Source organism: Tiliqua scincoides, chromosome 8 (genome assembly GCF_035046505.1).
Source record: "Tiliqua scincoides isolate rTilSci1 chromosome 8, rTilSci1.hap2, whole genome shotgun sequence".
NCBI lineage: Eukaryota > Metazoa > Chordata > Lepidosauria > Squamata > Scincidae > Tiliqua > Tiliqua scincoides.
The window spans coordinates 24,432,497-24,454,124 of NC_089828.1; the positions used below are offsets into that span (position 1 = coordinate 24,432,497).

The 21,628-nt window shown below is 43.3% G+C and overlaps 2 protein-coding genes across 4 annotated transcripts in view; one reads left to right on the plus strand and one right to left on the minus strand.

Annotated features, from left to right (window-relative positions):
* The window catches only part of FAN1 (FANCD2 and FANCI associated nuclease 1), a 34,145-nt gene extending 18,199 nt beyond the window's left edge, over window positions 1–15,946 (plus strand). For all 3 annotated transcript variants that reach the window (XM_066635495.1, XM_066635498.1, XM_066635497.1), the window contains exons 7-15: window positions 1,878–1,986; window positions 2,291–2,410; window positions 3,108–3,272; window positions 6,302–6,470; window positions 8,069–8,172; window positions 9,053–9,247; window positions 11,870–11,998; window positions 14,929–15,103; window positions 15,665–15,946. In XM_066635495.1, coding sequence (XP_066491592.1) covers window positions 1,878–1,986; window positions 2,291–2,410; window positions 3,108–3,272; window positions 6,302–6,470; window positions 8,069–8,172; window positions 9,053–9,247; window positions 11,870–11,998; window positions 14,929–15,066 — 1,129 coding nt within the window. In that variant the 3' untranslated portion in view covers window positions 15,067–15,103; window positions 15,665–15,946. The remainder of the gene's footprint in view (window positions 1–1,877; window positions 1,987–2,290; window positions 2,411–3,107; window positions 3,273–6,301; window positions 6,471–8,068; window positions 8,173–9,052; window positions 9,248–11,869; window positions 11,999–14,928; window positions 15,104–15,664) is intronic.
* Window positions 15,947–16,489: 543 nt separating this feature from the next.
* MTMR10 (myotubularin related protein 10) overlaps window positions 16,490–21,628 on the minus strand; it is a 52,174-nt gene continuing 47,035 nt past the window's right edge. The window contains exon 16 of the mRNA XM_066636243.1: window positions 16,490–21,257. Coding sequence (XP_066492340.1) covers window positions 20,658–21,257 — 600 coding nt within the window. The 3' untranslated portion in view covers window positions 16,490–20,657. The remainder of the gene's footprint in view (window positions 21,258–21,628) is intronic.

Sequence of the window (21,628 nt, forward strand, 5' to 3'; positions counted from 1 at the left end):
ACTCAAAAATAAGAACTAACAGCCTGATGTGTGTGGGTTGACATAAATGCAGTAGAAAACAAATCTTATAGTTTTTTTCCCCCTTCTCTTTTTGTTCTTTTAAGTTTATTGTACTTTTTTCTTTTAACTAATAACAAGTGGGAAATTTTTTTTTTTATAGTTCTAGAACAAAACAATAATCTGCTGAATGTTCAAACAACAGGAATCAAAGGAAATTAGCAAACATTTGAGGGGAAGCCTTGTTGGTGGTTCAGGTGGTGAAACAGTCCAAGTTGTTCCTTGCATAAAATGCATGAACCAAGCCTCGGATTGTGGCTGGAGTGTGGGAATGTCTGCTCTGTGGTCTTAACCAGGTTTAGCAATGGCCACATATCGTGCTAAACTAGAGTAGAAAGAAACAAAAGGAATTTATGTAGGAGAAGGGGGAAGAAGGACATGGTCTCTTTTGGTCTTGAAATAATGGTTTTGTGTTACTCCTATACTGGTGTCAAAGTGGTTTTGAAGAGGCAAGGCACAGCTAACCAATAGGAGTGACAACTGGGGAGTTAAACCTCTAAAAACTTGGGTTCAGTTCTAGTTCAGTTTCATCGGTATTTTTTTTTTAACTCTCCAGTTCAATTCTGGGTCAGAAACTAACTTCAGAAAAGTGGTTTGGTACCCTGTTCAGATACCTTGAATCGGTTTAGATTAGTGGTTCCCACACTGGTTAATTGCAACCCACCAGTCAAGGAAACGCTTGTCCCTGACCCTTTAAGGCGTCAGGAGGGGGGAAGGCAGCAAGGCGATCCTCAGGATTGTGCTATTGCTGGGGACAGGAAGTTTTTTTTTAAAAAAAAAAAAACTTACCTGCAGCCAGTGCTGCAGTCCTGGGGCTCCACAGCCCTCCACAAGGCTTCCCGTGCCTGCAAAAGTCTAGACCCCTCAGAACTGGTTACAGGTCACTTTAAAAAAACAAAAAACACCTTTCTGTCCCTGGCAGCAGTGCAATCCTAGAGATTGCTACCTTCCCCCCCCCCCCCAGCAACTTATACTGCTCTCAACTCCCTTGTAGGAGTTTGGGAAGCACTGGTCTAGAAACATTTCATGTTATAGAATATGTATCATATTATCCAATATAACATTACAAAATGTAACTTTGCAGTGTATATAAAATGAAAACAATGCGAGAACTCCTTAACTTGAAGAAAAAAACATATTTTTAAAACTATTAATTTTTTTAGCAAACAAAAATATATGCAGCAGGAAAATAAAAGATGAAGACTACAATTGTAAGCCAAGGGCAGCCTACCATCTCATTCTGCTAGCATACCAACCCACACATTACATAATCTGCCTCCTGAATGACGGTCTTTCTAGAAGGTACTCTTGGATCAGTTTTATTCTGAGTCTGGAGGTAGGCAGTAGTTTTGTTTCAAAGAGCTGAAGGTGGTGCGAACGAGGTGTGCCTGTTTCTCCTGCTGTCACTCTTTCAGTTGTTTTGCAAATTTTCATGGTGTTCCAAAACCCTATTCACTCAGATATGATCTACAAAACATATTTTTACACAATGGGAAATAACAAATGCAACCAAAAAATCTGTTGCAGCATTTATTTCAGCATAAATGCTGACATATTTCAGATGTCCTTTGGTGAAGTGGACTCATCTGCTGTGGATGAAGTTTATGTTGAAATAAATTGGTTAGTCAATAAAGACTAAACTGGCTAGTCTTTAGCCTGATAAATTGGCTAGTCTTTGTTGTTTTTACTGCCACCGACAAGTGGTTTTGGGAAGCAACTTGTCATTTTGCCTCCAACTCTTAAATCCTGTTGTCGTCTGCTGACCTTTGCAGATCTTTTCTTTGTGGCAATCTTTGTGCTTGTGTGTGTTTCTTCCACAGGCACCATCTGTCCCTCCCCGAATACCTAAGGCGTTTCACAGTTGGGTGGGTGTATACACGGATCCTCTCGCGGGGTGTTGAGATCTTGCAGAGACTTCACATGTATGAGGTACTAAGCTTGCATTTCTGTAACAAAGAGACCCTGGTTGGTGTTTGTCAAATTTTATTTGTATACCTCAGATATGAGCATCCTGTTTTTCTGGTTCTTAACCACTTGAGATGGGTAATACAAAGTTTTAAACACCACAATGGGAAAAATACCAGTTTAATTTTACATGGATGACCCTAAACAGAACAGTGTTGTCTGGTCCTAATCCAAAGGTTTTTACATTATGTGTAGTGGGTGTCCACAGTGAAATGCAGACACTGTACAGATGTTGCTGAATACCTCTCTTGTCTTGTGTTGCTTTCAGGATGCAGTGAAGCAGCTGGAAGACCTTTTAGGACAGGAGGCTTATTGCACTGACAGCCGAGGCCGGTGGTGGGATCGGCTGGCCCTTAACTTGCACCAACATTTGAAAGACACAGAGAAGGTAAGATACCCACCTCTGTCCTTCACTATGCATGTTGGATATTGTTTTGATGCAGTGTTGGTTGTTGGTCTTGTAAACCCAGGGTTGGTCCATCCATGAGACTGATTGATGCCTGAGGCATCAGGCAACAGTTTGGCAGATGTGCTCACCTCCATCTGCCAGTGTGCCTCTACTTTTCTTCTTTTCCTCCCACTTTCTGGATTGGAAAAGGAAGAGGGGGGCAGAGCAGAAGAAGAAATACTGGCAAAGAGGAGACTGGTGGCCTCCCCATCGTGGTTGTTTACCGCTGCTTGCCTGCTTTCCTTTCCCAATGGCTCAGGACTTTTCATAAGTAAATCGCCATCTCCGTAGTGCAGCAGCCTCCTGAGATGAAGTGGTGGCTCCAACTGCAATTTATCAGTTGTCTGCCATTTGCAAACTGGCTTCAAACTGACTTCAGACCCTAGTCTGTTGGACACTAACTAACTGTGGTTTGTGATCAAGCTTGAATTCAGACAATAAAAGAAATCACAGTTTTGTTGCGTCTCAACCCAGCCGTTGTGTTGTGGATGAGATAATGTTGTTCAGAAAGCTGAACCATGGGTCTTCTATCTGAAAATATCTTGTAGCTGGCAAACAGCTGCAGTGTCAGAACTCCTTGGCTTCTTGGGTAGTCCATTGGCCTTTCTCTGTTGCTGATTGTTTGGTTGTCCACTAGACAGTCAAATGTATTGGGAAAGGCCTCCTGGATCCATCAGTGCGTACAGGCCATAGACTGTCCCTCTCCCAGCGAGCCCAGCGGATGAAGGATTCCCCAGCTTGTAAGAAGTTAAGGCATCTTCTCCAAGATCTGCCTCTTGTTTCTGTGGAAGATGTTGCCCATGTAAGTAACTCTGGCATGTGGTGTCTGGGGAAATCCTTCCTTGGCATTGCAGTGTGATTAGAAACTGCAGGAAGCAGAAGCACTTCAATCTTGATGGGTTTTTTTTTTGGGGGGGGGGGGTCTTGGCTTTTTTCTTAATGTTGTCTTTGGGCCACAGGAAAGGTCTGGGGGCACCTGACGTTGTAGAGTTTTTGGAGATAAGCAGGTGCAGATCTGATTGGTAAACTGAATGGGAGACCACTGTCTCACTGTAAAGGGAAGATATCAGGATTTTAAATAAAGATCTTGAAATTTATGTACAATAGTGTTTTCAATTTGCATGGCACTTCACAAAGTAAAGGGAGAGGTTCCTGCCCCTTGGAACTTACAGTCTAAAACAGTGATTTTCAACCTTTTTCATCTCCTAGTACACTGACAAGGTGCTAAAATGGTCAAGGCACACCTTCAGTTTTTTGACTATTGGCAAGGCACGCCATGCTGCTGGTAGGGGGCTCAAATCCCCCATTTGCTCCACTAATAAATGACCCTCCCCAATGTCCTGCGGCAAACCTGCGAACCATCTGCAGCACACCAGCGTGCCAAGGCAAAGTGGTTGAAAATGGCTGGTCTAAAATGTAAGATAGGAGAGATGGCAAAGGACGGGGAAGAAATACAAGTGGTGCTAAGGAAGGGAAGAACATGCATTTATTTCTGTTACACATTCTGAGGCTTAGTTATGGTGGAATACAGGGACTAAAGAGAGACAGTGTCCCCACACATCCTGAGAGCAGGAATCAGATTCCCAGAACACAGGCTATCCTGGCAGCTTTAATACTTGGCAATCAAAAAGGGGGGATGAAAGTGCTCCCTCCAAAGAAGCATAGCAACAGAACGAAAAGAATACATATCTGTAATTCTAAGAATGCAAAATGCCCTGTATGAAAATGTTAGACTGGTCATTTGAGCCCCTTGAACTGCCTTCTTTTAAGTCAGGTGGGCTTTGGTCCAATGAGTGGACACAAAGCCATGTTTACTGGTTGAGGATGACGAAGAAGAGCAAACCAGGAAGGACAGCAATAGGGGAAACCTGGCTGCTGCATCCAGATGACTCAGCAGTCTGTTCAGGATATCGAGACATCACAGCAGCCTCTGGGGTGGTAGGAAGGTCCAAAATGGGTGCAAAAATAGACAAAAGAGAGGAAAATTCAGGGATTTTCACAAGTACTTGGGAGATGTCTTCACTGCCGCCACCCCCGCACGAGAGCTGTTGCAGCGCGAAGCTTCCCTCCTACGCGTTAGAATGAGATGTGCCATGCGAGAACAATTTCTGATCCAGACAGCAGCCCCATTTGTCAGTTCCCAAATTGAGTTAGATTGCTGACAAGCGGATGGCAGTTTGAGTGTTGAAATGTTTTTATTTTTAGCACTTCACTTAACAGGTGTTAACCAAGTTCAAGTCAAGTCTCTCTCTCTCTCTCTCTCTCTCTGAATGCCAGATTGCATTATAATTTAGTATTGTATAATTATAGATTCCTGCATCATGGCTGATTGTTTGTGATCAACATGTGAAAGCCATCCCTCTCCTGCCTTCCCTCCTTTGCACCAATGGCACAGAGAACCTTCAAACATATGAAGCTGATCTGGACTGAGTCTAGCTCAGTACTGGCCACACTGATTGGAATTGCCTGGCTCTCCAAGGTCTCAGGCAGGAATCTTTCCCTGCCCTCCTGGAAGATGGCAGGGATTGAACTTGCTATCTTTGGCATGCAAATGAAGTGCTCTGCCACTAAGCTACAGTCTTGCTTATACTCTATAGTTTTTTGTTTTTTTTTGTCTCCACATGTATCACTGCTCCTCTCTAGCACATGCCCATTCCTGACTCTGGGCACTATGTATAGTTTCCCCCAGCTGATTGCTTGATCCCTGTCCCAGGTTCCCTGTTGCCTCAGCCTCCCTGCAGCTCTGACTAGGTCCATTTTGCCATTCATAAAAAAAGCTCTGCTGCATCATGCCAAAGGCCGATCTAGTCCAGCTTCCTGCATCTCACAGCGGCCCACCAGATGCCTCTGGGAGCACATAAAACAACAAGATACCTGTGTACTGGTGCCACTGCCTTGCACTTGGCATTCTGAGCATTCTAAAACCAGGAGTTTGCACATACCATACATGGTTTGTAACCTGTGATGGACTTTTCTTCTAGAAATCTGTCTAAATCCTCTTTAAAGGCATCTAGGGTAGATGCTATCACCACATCCAGTGGCAAGGAGTTCCGCAGACTAATCACACACTGGGTAAAGAAATATCATCTTTTGTCCTAACTCTCCTGACACACAATTTTAGAGGATGTCCCCTGGTTCTGGTGTTGTACGAGAGGGGAAAAGGAAATCACTCTATCCATTCCCTGCATAATTTCAACTAGTTCATTCAGTAATTCACCAGTAATTCAAACTAGTGAGAGAATTTCCCCCTGCATCTTTCATAGGAATCAGAGTTGGACCATCAAGTCCAACCCTCTGCCAATGCTACATGTCAACAACTACAGCTTCTCCAACAGAAGGCCATTCAACCTCCGCTTAAAGACCTCCAATGATGGAGAGTCCACCACCTTCTAAGGCAGACTGTTGCGCTGCTGAACAGTTCATATCATCAGGACATTCTTCCTGATGTTTAATCAAAATCTCCTTGCTGTAATTTGAGCTCATATGTCTTGGTCCTACCTGCCAGAGCAACCAAAAATCTGCTCCCACATGACAGTCCTTCACATATTTAGATAGATACCCTAGTCCCCTCTTAACTGTCTCTTCTTCAGTTTATCTTAATAGATGATGGGCTCCAGCACCCTCACCACCCTAGTCGCCCTCCTCTGGACCTGCTCTTGTTTGTCTTTGACTTTGATTTCCTCTTCCTCTCATGCCTTCTTGCTATCCAGAATCATGCAGCTTCTTCAGACCTTCAGTGCTGTATGTGGTATACACATACCACAGCCCAATTAAATCTTACAGTGACTTCACAGCAGCTGCATGGTTAACAGGATGTTCTTCTTTGTTCAGGTGACCATCAGTGGAAAGCTGTGCCCTCAAACTGGGATGGGGAAGTCGGTCTTTATCATGGAAGACCTTGATGTGGAAGACAAAGGTGAAGACCTTGAGCCATCAACAGTTGTGTGCTCCGTTGAGGAGTTGGCATTGGCTCATTACAAGCAGAATGGCTTTGATCAAGGTATCTTTGAATAATCTGTCAATGCCCAGTGTTCTGCCCCACTTTCCCAATGTTCTGTCATAGGCTGGTGTGGCTAAGACACTGAACCCACAGGAGAAGTTATGCAGATGAAGAGGTGGGACTATGTAATTAGAAGCAGGATTGATTTCTAATGGAAGAGATCTCCTGGGGCGTGTATTAAGTGTATTCTCCCACCATGGTGGTGTGACACCCCACCCCACCCCACACAACCAAGTGCTTTTTTTCAATTTTCTCTCTTTCTCAATTTTCTCGCAATCCAAAAGTGAAGGATTGTGATTCAGCTTTATAACGACCAAAGTATCACATTTGGGGAAGGCAAAAACCTACCCTCTGTTTCTGACCACAGGGTCACCTAACCATCATGGACAGGAATAAGATTGTAAGAAGATGCTTGCTGGATCAGACCAAGGTCCATCTTGCCCTACTTCCTGTTTCTTCTCAGTGGCCAACCAAATGTTTCTGGGAAACCCACATGAAGGCAACAGTTCTCTCATGCTCTATTTCTTAAGAATTGGTACTTGAAGAGACTGCCTCTGAATATGGTGGTTCCACTTAGTCATCATACCATTGTCCCAATGATAGACTTCTCTTCCTCCAGTGACTTTCCTAATCCCTCTTTAAAGCCATCACAACATCTGGTGCAGAGAATTCTGTAAATTAAACCATGATTTGTGAAGGATTTTCTTTTGCCTATCCTGAACCTACTGCCAGTTGCTTCTATAGATCCTGCAAGGTTTCAGTTTGTATATATAAAATGCACGTGTGGACACCACCCTCTCTTTTGTCATTTTGCTAGTTTTTAATAATTTGGGAACCAAGTAAGAGCGTGAAAATGGATGGTAATTTTCTTAACCCAATTTTTGGTTTGAAAGGCATATTGTTTTAACTCAGTGTTTCTAAAACCATGGGTCAGGACCCTCTAGGTGGGTCACAAGCCAATTTCAGTTGGGTCCCCATTCGTTTCAATATTTTATTTTTAATATATTAGACTTGATGCTCCCATGGTCTGTGACTGCATTTGGGGAAATGTTACAAACCTGTACAAGCTACTATGTATATTCTTTTAACAATGATAGTCAATGGAACTTACTCCTGGATAAGTGTGGGTAGGAGTGCAGCCTAGGATGGTCAAAAATTTTGCTGCTTGATGATGTCACTTCCAGTCATGACATCACTTCCAGTGGGTCCTGACAGATTCTCATTCTAAAAAATGAGTCCTGGTGCTAAATGTTTGAGAACCACAGTTTTAACTTGTTATTTTATGTTGCAACAGTATGTTTTTAAAAACTGGCTTAAGAAAACAGCAGATCTGTTTTCTGGCTCTTACTTATCTCTGCAAATTATTAAAAATTAGCAAAAATGACAATGGGCGCGCACACACGCATGTGCACACACAGGTTAATTTTGTGCTGATTTTTTTGGGGGAAAGTAATAACATTTCTCCAGACTCATTGGTAATGACATGATAAGTATGTACTGAAAGTATTTTTGTATTAGTGCTAACTAGACATCCCAAATTGCCCTTTAAAAGCACCCCTAAATGTGTTTTCACATGTGTGCTTGTGATTGTTCTTCAGGGATTCATGGTGAAGGTTCTACGTTTAGCACCCTCTACGGCCTCTTAATGTGGGACATCCTTTTCATGGATGGTATACCAGATGCCTTCAGGAATCCATACCAGGTCTGCTTCTGTACCTTCGGTTATCTTTATGAGGAGACTGCTACGAAAGGGCAGGCTAAGCAGCTTATTTTAAACTTGCAGAACTTTCCTTAGAAGGCCTTCAGAAATGACAAATGTTGCCCTATATATTTAAAGCTGCAGGAGATGGGTGTTAGAACAGCGGTGCAATGCTGCTTGCAGGACTGTGGGGGACGCAGTATATTGTACAATTGCTTGAGATCCCTTTCCTGCTTTCTGAGGTGCCCGTGGGAGGTGTGTCCTCCGGTTCAGCTTCCTTTTTCTCCCACATATTCTGTGCCTCTCTCTTCTCTGACCACCAAAGGAGATGCATCCAGGCTGCTGAGCTCTGTCTCCAGTGGCAGTCAGGCATTGCTAATGAGAATCCCTTCACACCCACACAAAGAGAACAGCTATAGGGTTCTCTGTTCCTTAAGTTGCAGAAGCCTCTGACACTTCAGAAGATGTATATGTTGGAGAAATGGTAAGCATGGTGTATTTTTGGGGGGAACCGGACTATCCCTGCTCCTGTGTGTTTATTGACAGCAGCAGACTAGCTGCGTGGTGGTACTTACCGTAGGAAAATTGTTCTTTTGCTGATTCTTCTGCTTGCTAGTACCAACCCCCTTTTCCAACAGATGGAATCTGATTGAATTCCAGTTCTCAGCGCTTGTGGTTTCAGATTGAATTGTTCATACTGTTTAAGAAACAAAAAAACAGAATAAGCAACAAGACCTGATACAACTATGGCCTAAGCGATGCTAGCTTTTCATGGATGGGTTCATTTGTTCAAGACCATGGATGGCCAGGTTCTTCTTTGTCCTGAGAGTGCCAGAATGTTAATAAATGTGCTGCCTTCCTGGAATTCCCTCCCCCCCCCCAGACCTTCCCGCTGGATTTGTACACAGACAGCTTTTATGAGAACCGGAGGGAGGCCATTGAATCCAGGCTCCAGTTCCTGCATGACGCTTCACCCGAGATCCTGAAGGACCTGATTGGGGATGTCTGGAATGCCCAGGAAGGCAAAGCAGCAGTGCTAGTCAGCTGGGACCGGTTCTCTTCACTCCAGCAGGCACAGGTAAGTACCAAAGCATTTTAGTTCAGTGGTAAGAGTTTGCACTTTGCGTGCAGAAGTCAGTCTCTGGCATATCCAGGTAGGGCAAGGAAAGACCAATCTAGAAACCTTGGCGTAGACAGTACTGATCCAAATGAATCAATGGTCTTGATTCTGTAGAGGGCTGTTCTCTGTGCTCCTTAGGAATTGTTCTTTGTTATTTAATAACACTGAGGATCTGCCCCCCCGTTTCATCATTCTTGTTACTTGCATTTGTACTGCACCACAATGCAAGCAGGTACTGGTTGATAAATTCAAGCTTCCTATTTGTTCTAGGATTTTTTGTTTTGGGGTTTAAAAAAAAAAAAATTTAAGGCATTTAGGTTACAAACAGTCCAGTTCTATTCATTTCCCTGCTGATGCAGTGGTACCAAAATGGCAACCACTGCATCCTATGGTGAGGGGGCAGTTTTGGAGGTCTCTTCTGGGTAAGGGAACAATCATTCCTTTACCCAGGGGTAAGTCTCCGCAGAACACGGGGGGGGGGGGCGCTATCTGGACCTGTGCTAGCTAAATAGCTGGTGCAAGTCTGCATGGACCCACACTGTGGGATTGGGTACAAGAAGAGGGATAGGATATTGGCAGAGCTGGCACCGCTGATCTCTCCCCCTTCCCTGTGCCGGATCACCTGTCCCCTACCCCCCGCTCCTATTTTGCCCCCCCCGACCTCTTCTAGAGAATGGTGGGAAGTGCTGAGTGACGCACTGTGCCTTTTACGACTGGTGCTGACTGCTTTGACAGCAGTGCTGTCTAAAATTAGTCCAAAAGGAGAGCATGAATAAGTACAAAACACAAGAAAGAAAAGAAAACAGTCACTAGAACACTGAATTCCCCCTGGCTGGTTCTAAAGTACGGCCTTTTACCTGGTTTTGCTCAAGCATCTTTCAGCAAAGAGATGATGACCATAATGATCGTTGTGCCATTGTTGATGTAGTTGCATAGGAAGTTTTATTAAAGTACACATTCCTGCAAATTACATCAATTGGTGAATTGACTGCACCTCATATCTGTGATTGATAAAATATTCTTCAGATAAGCTTATAGCCCCAATTTAAATATATTGTCAACTCATTTCAAAGCTCTAAGAAGAAGGCAAGATAAAAAGTGAAATGCAGAAGTGTTGAGTTTTAATTGCTTATTTGTTTAGATCAGGGGTGCCCAAACCCTGGCTGGGGGGCTACTTACAGCCCTCAGGCACTCCCAGTCCAGTCTGGCCCACAGGGAGCCCCCAGTCTCCAATGAGCTTCTGGCCCTCCGAAGACTTGCTGGAGCCCGTGCTGGCCCGACACAACTGCTCTCAGCATGAGAGTGACTGTTAAACGTCTCCCGTGAGCTGTGGGATGAGGACTCCCCCCACTGTTTGCTGTTTCACATCTGTGATGCAGCAGCGGCAGAGAAGAGAAGGCTGGCCTTGCTTTGTGCAAGGCCTTTTATAGGCCTTGAACTATTGCAAGACTTTCATTCATTTACATAAGTTCCATCTCTAATATGGAAGGTCAGGAGGTCTGGGCAGGAGGTCTGGTCTAGAGGGTTGAGCCTCCGTTTGCCTGAAGATAACGTCTGAAGGTTGCCAGTTCCAGGCCACCGGCACCGTGAATGGCGAGACCTTGAAGCAGCTGGCAAGCCAAGCTGAGTTATTCCATCTGCTCTTGGAGAGATGAAGGAGCTGCTTGTCAGCCTGCGTGGGAGGAATCTGGAGGCCAGAAAGTGATAACAGACCACAAAAGATCCATCTGAAATGTTGTGCGGTTCTTGAAAAATAGAACCTTTCTTCAATTGTAAAAATCCCTACAGGGATTTAGAACAGCCTGGCTGTGTAAACTGCGTTGAAAGGAGAAATCTGACGACCAAGAAAGGCGGTATATAAATACCTGTATGATGATGAGGATGAGGATGATGATGTGCGGTTCATGAAAAATAGAACCTATCTTCAATTGTAAAAATCCCTACGGGGATTTGGAATAGCCTGCCTATGTAAACCGTGTTGAATTAAAGTCTGAGGAGAAATCTGAAGACCAAGAAAGGTGGTATATAAATACCTGTATAATAATAATAATAATAATTATATTCATTTGTGTAAATTTATGTAAATTTATTCAAATTTGGAAATGTAAACTCATTCTTTTCCCTGGCCCCTGACACAGTCTCAGAGAGATGATGTGGCCCTCCTACCAAAAAGTTTGGATACCCCTGGTTTAGATAAACCCTAATGAGCAATGTTTCAGGGAAATGCACAAAGAGTTTTGGATGCTGCGTGTTTATTTGACTTTAATGTGCTGCAGATGTATGCAGTCAGTGTTGTGTGAGGGATAGAGGGAGATGGTCCCCCTGGTTTTTTTCTGATATTGGCAGAGGCTGAGAGATTCCCCAGCTGTCCTTCAATGTGCTAGAGAGAAAAAGGAGGGGGATTGCTGCTGCTGGACCTGAAGTTCTAATCCTTATTTGTGCCAAGTAGAGCAGAGGCTACTTCCTCACAAGAACAGTTGGTGCAAGAGCATCATCGAGACCTAGATTTGAATAAGTCTGGTTTTAACCATGCTTGAAAATGCTATTTTGGGGAGAAAAAATGGACCTTGGTTTTTGCAGAGTCTGGCATGTTGCTTCGGGGGCCCTTTTCTGAGTGGAGTTTGTCGGCGGCTCTCCAGAGACCTGCGTCACTGCCGTGGAGGCCTCCCCGATCTTGTTGTCTGGAGAAGCGACAACCGCCAGTTCAAGGTACATTCCCAGCTGCATTTATTGAAGTTGTAGGCTGTCCGAGTCGATGAGATGATATGAAACTAGGATGAATTCCTGTTTTTTTCTGATTGCCTATCACATGACACCAGACAAAAAACCCCTGTGTGCAGCCAAATGTATATAGACTCTCTGTGAATACGGTTTAATAAAGGGAAATGTTTGTTTAGGGACTGGTGCAATGAGCTTTAACTGGCTGAGTAGGAGCGTAGGAGAGTCCTGAGGGCTGCGCTAGCACCTGTAAATGTGTCTGGTGTTATGGGTGTACTGTCTTGGGTCAGATGGGATGGGGTAGTTCTAAGCTGCAGCAGAACCTTTTCAGTGGTACCACCTGTACAGTCGAACATGCTCCCTAAACAGGTTTGCTAAGTAAACCCTCTAAGGATGTTGAGAAGTCTGGCAAAGATTGTTGTCTTTAGAAAGGCTTTTGGGGAGGGAAGTCGGCTGTGGTTATTCTAGCCTGTTTATAGTGATTTTTGTTGCTTTAAAATTTCAACAGTCCAATACATAGCTACTGATTTCATATTGTCTTGTGGTAGTAAGCTGCTCTGTTAGGACTTTGTACCAATGGGGCAGGATATATAGGTAACAAACAGGGTAAATGAATATATGAGTTGGTTCCAGAACTGTTGGGGTGGGGGGAAAGGCGAGTGTGCATATGTTACTACCTGTCTAAATAAAATTCCTGGTAGAGTTGCAGTGGTGAAGCTCAGAAGGGTACTTTGCCCTGAGTAGCACACTGCAAGGGTTGTTCTAGAGGCCTCTGAAAGACCCCTCCGGTTTTCAGGGGGAAATGTGCCTTTTGGCGGCCTCTAAGCCATCCCCTCATAGCATGGTACCAGGACCTTAGAAGGTACACAGTGTTTCCCTGACCTTTGGGGTTTTATAAATTTTGGAGGTGGTGTTATGGAGGGATGGGGGGGGGTGTAAAAAAATTTTGTACCCCTGCCTACCAGATGCTTTTTAGCTACACCATTGGAGAGTAGTGACATTATCATATTTTTGGTAAAAGTTAAGATTATTTTTCTTTTCTCTGCAAACTGGGCAGTATAAAAGATCCCTTCTGCCCCAGCACATGGCATACATTCCATGCTGCAAAATTGCTTTTGTGCATACTTTCCTGTTGCTAAGTTTTTTTTAGTCATGGAGGAAAGGCAGCAGTCTTAATGATGGAAGTCTTGTTCAGCCTCATGGAATGAATCATTTCCCCATGATATTTTCATAGGGGCTAGCATCCTGTTTAAAAACAAAAAGCTAATGGGAGAAGCTTGTATAATTTAAAAACCATTTCTGCCCAATATTGCATATGTACAACAGGGACCAAATGTGTACACCTGTGGGCTGAGCAGAAATGGATTAACTCTGCATTGGGTCCTGCATGTTTTTGTGTGGGTTTTTTTTTCCCTGCATGCCCACAGGACTGTGGTATGAACACAGCTCTGTTCTGTCATTTTTCCATGAAAGGTGATCCCAACAAAGCATTACATCCAGACCTCCCTTTTAAAAGGAAATCTTCTTTTAGTGGCTTTCCTTCTTTTGGAACCCGCAGACCACCCTACTTGTATTGTTTAGCTCTGACAGTTTGGGCTTTTATTACAATTAATGTTGGAAACTAGAATGGGAGCCAAAAACATGTCATGAGTAAGTTCCCAGTGGAGGCTGACCAAGTGGTTTTGCGGCCTGAGAGCAATAACGCTGTTAGCTCAACTAAAGCCAAGACCTCCAAAAGCCAGAAGATCATCAGCCTGCTATCTGAGTTTCCCAGCCGGGCTCTGGTTGCTTTTATCACTTCCTGTGCAAATGATTGCCTCCTTGCAGCTTTCATCTAAAACTGAAGTGCAACCTAAAAAGAGGGAAGTCTGGACTGTGATCAGGGCTATCTGTCTGCAGGCATTTCACAAGAAGCAGGCCAGCTGGAGAATGGGATGATGCTTTTTTGTGCATGAAAAAGTTGCTAACTCTTAATCCAGAACTGTGCTTAAGGGTATGTAGAAGACATTGTCTGGTGAAATCTTAGAAGCCAAAGAGGTGGCTGAAGGTTTCTAGCCTTTAGAGCCCTGCATCACTCCTTCTTGCAGCTTGGCTGTTTTTGCCTCCCTTGTTCAAAGCAGGTCTTAACAATGTTTAAACCCTAAAAAGCCCAAGGGTCACTATCTCTCACCCTAGCCTACCACACAATCCTGTTGTTGAGGACAAATGAAAGGGAAGAACTATGTGCACCATCTCCCATATTAATTATTATTATTAACCGTATTTATATACCGCTTTTCAACTAAAAGTTCACAAAGCAGTTTACAGAGAAAAATCAAATAACTAAATGGCTCCCTGTCCCAAAAGGGCTCACAATCTAAAAAGAGGCAAAAGAATACCAGCAGACAGCCACCAGAACAGACACTGCTGGGGTGAGATGGGCCAGTTACTCTCCCCCTGCTAAAAAAGGAGCACCCACTTGAAAAAGTGCCTCTTACCCAATTAGCAGGGTGAATATGTACCTGCCCTGTGGCTCCTGCCATCTCAAGGTGAAGCTGGTGAGCACCTGAGACGGATTTTTCAGTTGTGGCACTGGGCCATATCTTCCTTGGAAGACCTACCTGGCTCCATTCTAATAAACTGTGAAAACTGCTGTCCAGCTGGGCATTTGGGGAACAGGTAGACTGACTAGCTTATATTCCTGCTTTTACTGTTGTGCTGGTTCTCTCCCTCCCTTTTTCTTGCTATTGTCCTTTGTCTCCCTTGCGTTGATAGATTGTAGGCTGCTTGAGGCAGGGACCTGTCTTCCCATTTCTCTGTAAAGCACCAGGCATATAGGATGATTTAAAGTAATCTTCTAACTTGCCTTTTTTAGGCTGTTACATGTTAAGACTTCATATGGGTTTCCTTTTTTTTTTCTTTTGTTACTAAATCATCTCCAGCTAGTGGAAGTCAAAGGTCCCAACGATCGCCTCTCTTACAAGCAGATGGTATGGCTGGCCGAGCTGCAGAACCTGGGTGCATCTGTTGAAGTGTGCCATGTGGTTGCAGTTGGAGCAAAAAGTAAACGGCTGAGTTGAGCGCCTCCATCATCATGACAGCTGGGCTCAAGGCCAGGTAACCAGTTTTTTGTCTTTTTAATATCATCCACTGGGTTGTCTGTAGAATTTTTCCAAGATAAATGCTGCCAAATCATAACCCCATCCCCAGAACTCTTCCTGCTCGCGTCTGCTAGAAGAGGAACACTTGCAGCTGTTTATGGTGAGACAGTGTCATAGTGGAATTTGGTTTTTAAAAAAATGGAAATCCTCCAATCTAAATTGACTAGGAAGTAACATTTAGCAATTAACAAAACAAACCTGGGTTAATTAAGCAGGAAGGCTACCATGTTTTCTCTCTGCCACTCAGTTGATGTGGCGGCTGCAGGTTATGCTGCTTGAAGCTTTAAGGCTGGCTAGAAGTGACAACTGGCCACTGACTTTCAGGGTGGGTTCCTGCAGTGCCTTTGAAAACTGTTTACATACTGGCTAGTGCAAAATGTTGCTGTTAGCTAATTGATGCTGCAACTATGCTGACCTGAGACCATCAGTTGATTTTCAGTTTATTTCTGAAGTTGCTCTTGGCCTTTAAAGTCCCAATTGACCTTGATTAATCTCATGCAACTTCTCCTCCTCACAGATTGGCTTCAATGAGAAGCAGACTGTTGTGGAGTTCATGCTTTGGAATGCCTTCCACCAGGATATTCATGTAACACCCTTCTGGCTGTCACCCCAAAGGAACCTGAAAATCTCTCTTCAAAGGAGCCCTCAACACTAGTCAATCCAGCTGCTTTATCAATTTTTCCCCCCTAAGGGACTTCACACACTACACAGCATAAGTGTAAATGATTTACTAGTCTTGTATATTAAAACTTTTTGTACACTGCTTTGGGAATATATCATGAACACTTTAAAAAATAAATTGCACCTTAAAAAACATTAACCTACAACAAGTCTTAATTTGTTTTGAAACACCACTCAGGGCCAAGAGGCCCTGAAGGGTAGTGCCACTGCTGTTTTGTTTAGTCCTGTATTTTGTAAGTTGCCTCTACATATTGCTTTTCAGAAAGGCAAACTATAAATTCTTTCACACTGCTTGATATGTAGTAGGATGGCTTATTCTTTCCATGTACTGTGGGTCTTGGTTCTCACTGTTCTTTTGAAGGAACATTTTAATGAAGTCTAAGGCCATCTTAGCTCAATTGGCATGGGATTCAGTAGACCCCCTCCTTTCTCACACCTACAAGCATGCACAGTATGGGAGTGAAGGAGCATGGGGGACAAAGTTAAGTGAACTTCTGCCAAAGTTCATGTCAAAAAAGGAGTAACAGCACTTTATAGCAGTATGAAGTTCTTCGTGGCTTGGCTTATCTTACCTGGGTGTGCAGTGATGGTGCTATACCAATTAAATATCCCCCCATAGCTGAAAATAGTCAGAAAATGATTAAGAGTGCCACACAACATAGCATTGGAAAGTTTTTTTTAATCAATAAGCCTGATTCACATTCACAACCACGACAGGCATTTGCAAGTATCCCTGTCAACTCTACTTTGCTGAAGTAAGGCATTGTTTGGCATTCAAGGTGTCAGATTTTATTAGGAGGAGCCCCAACTGCTGCAGTAGCTGAGAACCCAAGTGTTCCTGACTAACAGCTTCATCTTTTCCTTAAACAAAAAGGTTGGGCATGTTTGACTTTCACTGTACAGATCTTCTTTGGAGACTTGAACAAGCAGTCCTGCTGTCCTACTCAATCCTAAATGCAAAATCCTACACACACAAAAGTATCCTGTGTTGAAATGGGATTCCCTCTGCCATTATGAAACACACACTTTTCAGTACAGTTCCTTTTGGTTCATGGCCCGAAAAAAAACAGGTTAAATATAATTGCACTTCCATAATAAAGTGATAGAACAGTCAACATCTACTCTGCAATAGTGAAAAGACTTCGGTTTCTGGTAAGTCTGTACATAAACAGTTCTTTAACAAGTATCATTAAGAACTGCAGCCCCCTTTGCAATCTGAGCACTGCCTCTTCTGGGGAAGGGGGGGGAGATACAAAAATAAGCCTCTTATCATTTTCTATACTTACAAAAACAGCAAAAGGTAAAAAGTACCTGGGTTTTTTAAAAAGCAGTTAAGTTATTGGATTTGATCCAGCAGGGCCAGCTCCTGCAAGTCCCTTTCCAATTTGAGGAAACAAAGGAGAAGGGCAAGTTGCATATAGCACAGAGGAATGTAGAAGGATAAGACCTTTGAAGGCTGACAATAAGGCAGTTCATAGCTCTGTAAGCAGCCGTGCCTGCATTTCTTGCACCAAATACTTTTAAAATGTTAAACCATCCAGGGGTAGAATCTGCATCTCTTGGGGTTTTGCAAAGGTTTAACATGCTTGAGTGGGACAATGCTGAACATCTGTCATAGCCAGACCTTGCAAAGTTGGCTGTTGCCTCTTCCACACTGCCCTGTGTAGACCTCCCGTGGCCAATATTCACCAGTAAACTATATGCAGGCTGCCTTGTAGGGCAGGACTACAATTTTGCCATAATGGGACAGTGCAGAATGGGACATCAGCCAAGAGAGCACACTTCATAGGATAGGAGCTCCCCTTGTCCACCATCCTCCATTTTCTGGCCACTGCACTCCCTTGGGTTGCCAAAGGTTCGATTAAAGATCCCACCAAACATTAACAGGCTCTCTTGCTATGTATGCTTACTTAACAGTAAAGCAATGAGGCTTCTTTGCTCCCAAGTCTGGGGTATTCATCAGCCACATTTGCTGGGATGATCATACCCCCTGGCTTAATCCACTACTGTCTTAAAGCCATCCTAGTCAGTTTTGGTAAGTAGAGTTTATAGGCAACTGTTCTTAAAGGCAAAGTTCTGTAACAGCAAAAGGTCAAAAGTCACAAACTACAAAATGCACAATTTAAAAAACCCCACACATTCCTGTCTCAAAAAAGTTAAACATCTTTCCTATTAACTCTTGCAAAATATAGTTGCCCCATGTTCAGTTCATTAGCAAAATTTGGTACATCTGATAGTTAAGACTAGTAGGCGTAATTAAACGATTAATAAAAAGTCAACAATAAAAATCCAAGACCTTGTACAAAGAAAAAAGAGTCAGGACACAAAGATGGACATGCAAGAGTTTCAACAGAAGGGGAAACAAGACACTGAACTTGACAAGAGAAACACCTCAGGCATGTTGTTAATGCCCATGATTGATTGTGCTATCCAGTGAAAGCCATTACTCAAATTTCCACTTTGTTGACATAGGGACCCCTGCCCCATTTATAGTCGTCACATGCACATAGCCTGTGCATAGTGGAATCTTGCCGTTTGCAAGTCTACACTCTGCCAAATGCTGGTCAGCAGAATCCCAGTTTCTTCTACCCGGTGGCTATGCTCACAAGAGATCAGGACTAGAATGGGTAGTCACTGAAGTTTGGGGTATGAGGAAAGCAGGAATTCATTACTGGTGGGTGCAAAACCAAATCACCTTCTGGGTAAGTAGTACAAGTCACAAAACGGATTTGAGGTTTTTAGATGAAGCAGCCATCCACTGCTGAACTACAATCTTCCCATATTTACAGACTATATTCTTACTGTATGTCTGCCTGGACCACATAATCAATGGTACTCACTAAGGGACCCAAAGTATTACTGGCTTCGGAACAAAATGTACACTATCAATACAACTCCAGGGCCTTCTAGTTATAAGTTTCCCTGCCCCACTTTACCTTTTACGTGTCGCCCAAAGTCACAGCAACCTGCTTAGGGCATGAAATAATTCACCAACGTCTATCCAACATCCAAAATTTACAAAAAAAATATAAAATAATTTTTTTCTGGTGAGAGAATTTAGAGCAAGCCTACTGAGGTGGAAGAATTCCTCTTAGTGCTCATTCACAGTTATTTAGCCTTTTAGGGGCTTTTTTTTTTTTTGAGGGGGTCTGACTATGGCATCTGGTAACTTCCAGAAATTGCTATACAAATGAAACTCTGAAAATGATTGACAAGTGGGCAGAATAATAGCTTACCAACAGAGAAATTGAATTCCATGATGTAGAGAGAAAAATCTTACTTCAATGCAAGAAAAGGCACTTTTCAAAAGGTGAATACATATTGTCAATTTTGGCTGGTGCAGGTATAACAGCCCCATTGTCTTAAATGCACTTGTCACCCTTTGCAATAATTCCCTCTTCTGCTTCCAACACACTTAAGGCTACCCAGGATTCCCTTAACCTAGGTTCCAAAAAACTATTTTGACACCATGGTGCTAATTTCATTTCTATCTTTAGGAAGTAGAATGTGATTGTGAGGTACTGGAAAGTAATTTAGTGCTCTGTTAAACAGATAAGATTCTGGAGGATCCAGGGCTGATGTCATATAGTGGAGACAGATGACCCAGTGGTGGTAGTTAATCTGATGGCAGCTACTGTCACATCTGGGTATTGGGAAAAATTCATCACAGCACCTATATCAGGTTGACTTTTCAGGATATAGGATAGCATTGCACTGCTATCAAAATTAGTGTGCTATATTCAAATGTGTGGTGGTACATCTGACCAAAACAAGTTTAATTCCTAATGGTCTATGTTTGAAGCTTTTTGGAAAAATGTGCTGCAAGTCCATTATATGCTGTTTGTCATTAATTTAAGGGTGATTGACTGCTATTTATTCTATCTGAAAGTAGAAGTGAATATTTGTTTTGTATATATTGGCTGTATTTACTTTTGTAAAAAAAACTACAAAATCCATGGTTTCAAATCCTGGGTTAAGGGGAGACCAGAGTTAACACTGATACCAACGTAGTCCTTAAAGGCGCAAAAAAGACCTCCCAAAAGGGGGGGAGGAAGGAGTGTATGCATCTGATCACAACGGCAGTTAAGAGAGTGGGGCACTGTGCTCCAGTTTGTTAACAGCACACACTGCCTTCCTTGTAGGCAGATTCTGTGAACTAAAAGCAATCTCAAATACTAAACAGACAGAACTAAGAAGACACAGGCTCATGAGCTAAAGGAAATTAGTCTACTCGGAACATGACTGGCATAATGAAGTTAAAACACTAAAAAATTATTTCAGTGGGAGGGGTTATACCATTGAAAACAGGAATTTGTTTAAAGTGTTTTAACTTCTGCTGACTCATGCTGTAAATATTCAACTCAACAAATCATGTTTTTGTGTTTGCAGGAGTGAGAGCAGTCAGAACTGACACAGCACTTCTAATGGTTCTGATGTCTGTCTTCATCTGCTACTTAAACCAAGCTGACAACAGACTTACTTAAGATGGCAAGTGGAAAAGCAGAACCTCACACAACCACAACATGAGTCACCATGTCAAACCTGGGGTGAGGTGGAATACATTCAGCCTCAAACATTAGGTGCCTTAGGCAAGGGGCCAGATTTAGAAAGAACAAAAGGATGGGTGAAAACAAGATGCTTGACCTGACAGCTTCGGAAAACATAGTTGTGCAATGTTGAAGCATGACATGCTTGCTTTTAAATACTTTGTGCAAAAACAGGGGTAGCCTTTGTATATAAAATTAGTACAGCTTCTGGGGCTGCAGTTAGCAGTGCTGCATCAAGACAATGCAGCCAGTCTTTCTTCGGTGCTCCTTGTTCAAAAAGCATCAGTCTTCATTGGCAAGTGTCTCTGTGGACAACCAAATTTTGGCACCAGATAAGAACTTGCTCAGCGGCGTTCCCAGAATGCTCCGCCGGCAAAGGTTTCCTACCGGAGAAAATGGGAAAGAGGATGAGAGGAACTCTGGGCTTGCAGAAGCATCGCCGAACTCGTTCACTCTAAAGTACATCCGGCTTTGATCCAGTTTGGAAGTGCTGGCTGGCAGAGGTGGGCTGCTACTGTGTTGCCGCAGACTTCGGTTCAGCCTGTCTACTTCGTCAGCCAACAAAGAGATTTTATGGAAGGCGGTTATGAAACCGCCACAGTTGATCTGAGCCTCGGGAACCCAGCGGGAGTAGCAGAGTTTCCAGAGTTTGATTTGCGTTCCAGAGAGCCGGGGTAGGATTACACCATGGAGGTCGACTGGCTTCGAAAACCACTCTCTGAAATATTGCTCCATGCCGCTGGCATTATTGTCCGTGTGCTGAAGGAAGTCTGGTTTCAGTTTTAGTATTAAGGAATTTCTTCTTGGAAGAAAGTCTTGCTCACTGATGATCCCGTTCTTCAAGGATGGGGGAAGGCCTCTGAGCGTGGAACTGTAGTTCTTCTGGAAGCAAGAGAAAGAAAAGACTGACAGTTTCTATCAGGTTCACCTGCTGAGTGAGCTCCAGTTACATCTGACTATCTCTTGTCCTTGCCCCACCTAAACCAGGAATCAATACTTCTAGATACTATTAATGCAGCCATACAAGAGAGTGGTTGACCACAGGACTGGAGGCATCTTCCACAGCAACCACATACATTTGTATTTCCATGGCAACAGTGCAATATTTTAAAGAGGCAGCTTCCTGTCAGTAAAAGCCTATGCTAGCATTTTCTTACAGCAAGCTCTTCATCAAGCACTATGGAAGGGTGGGCAATCTCTGGCTATATAAAGAACAAGACTGATGACTCATGCAAAGCGTTTTACTTCTGATT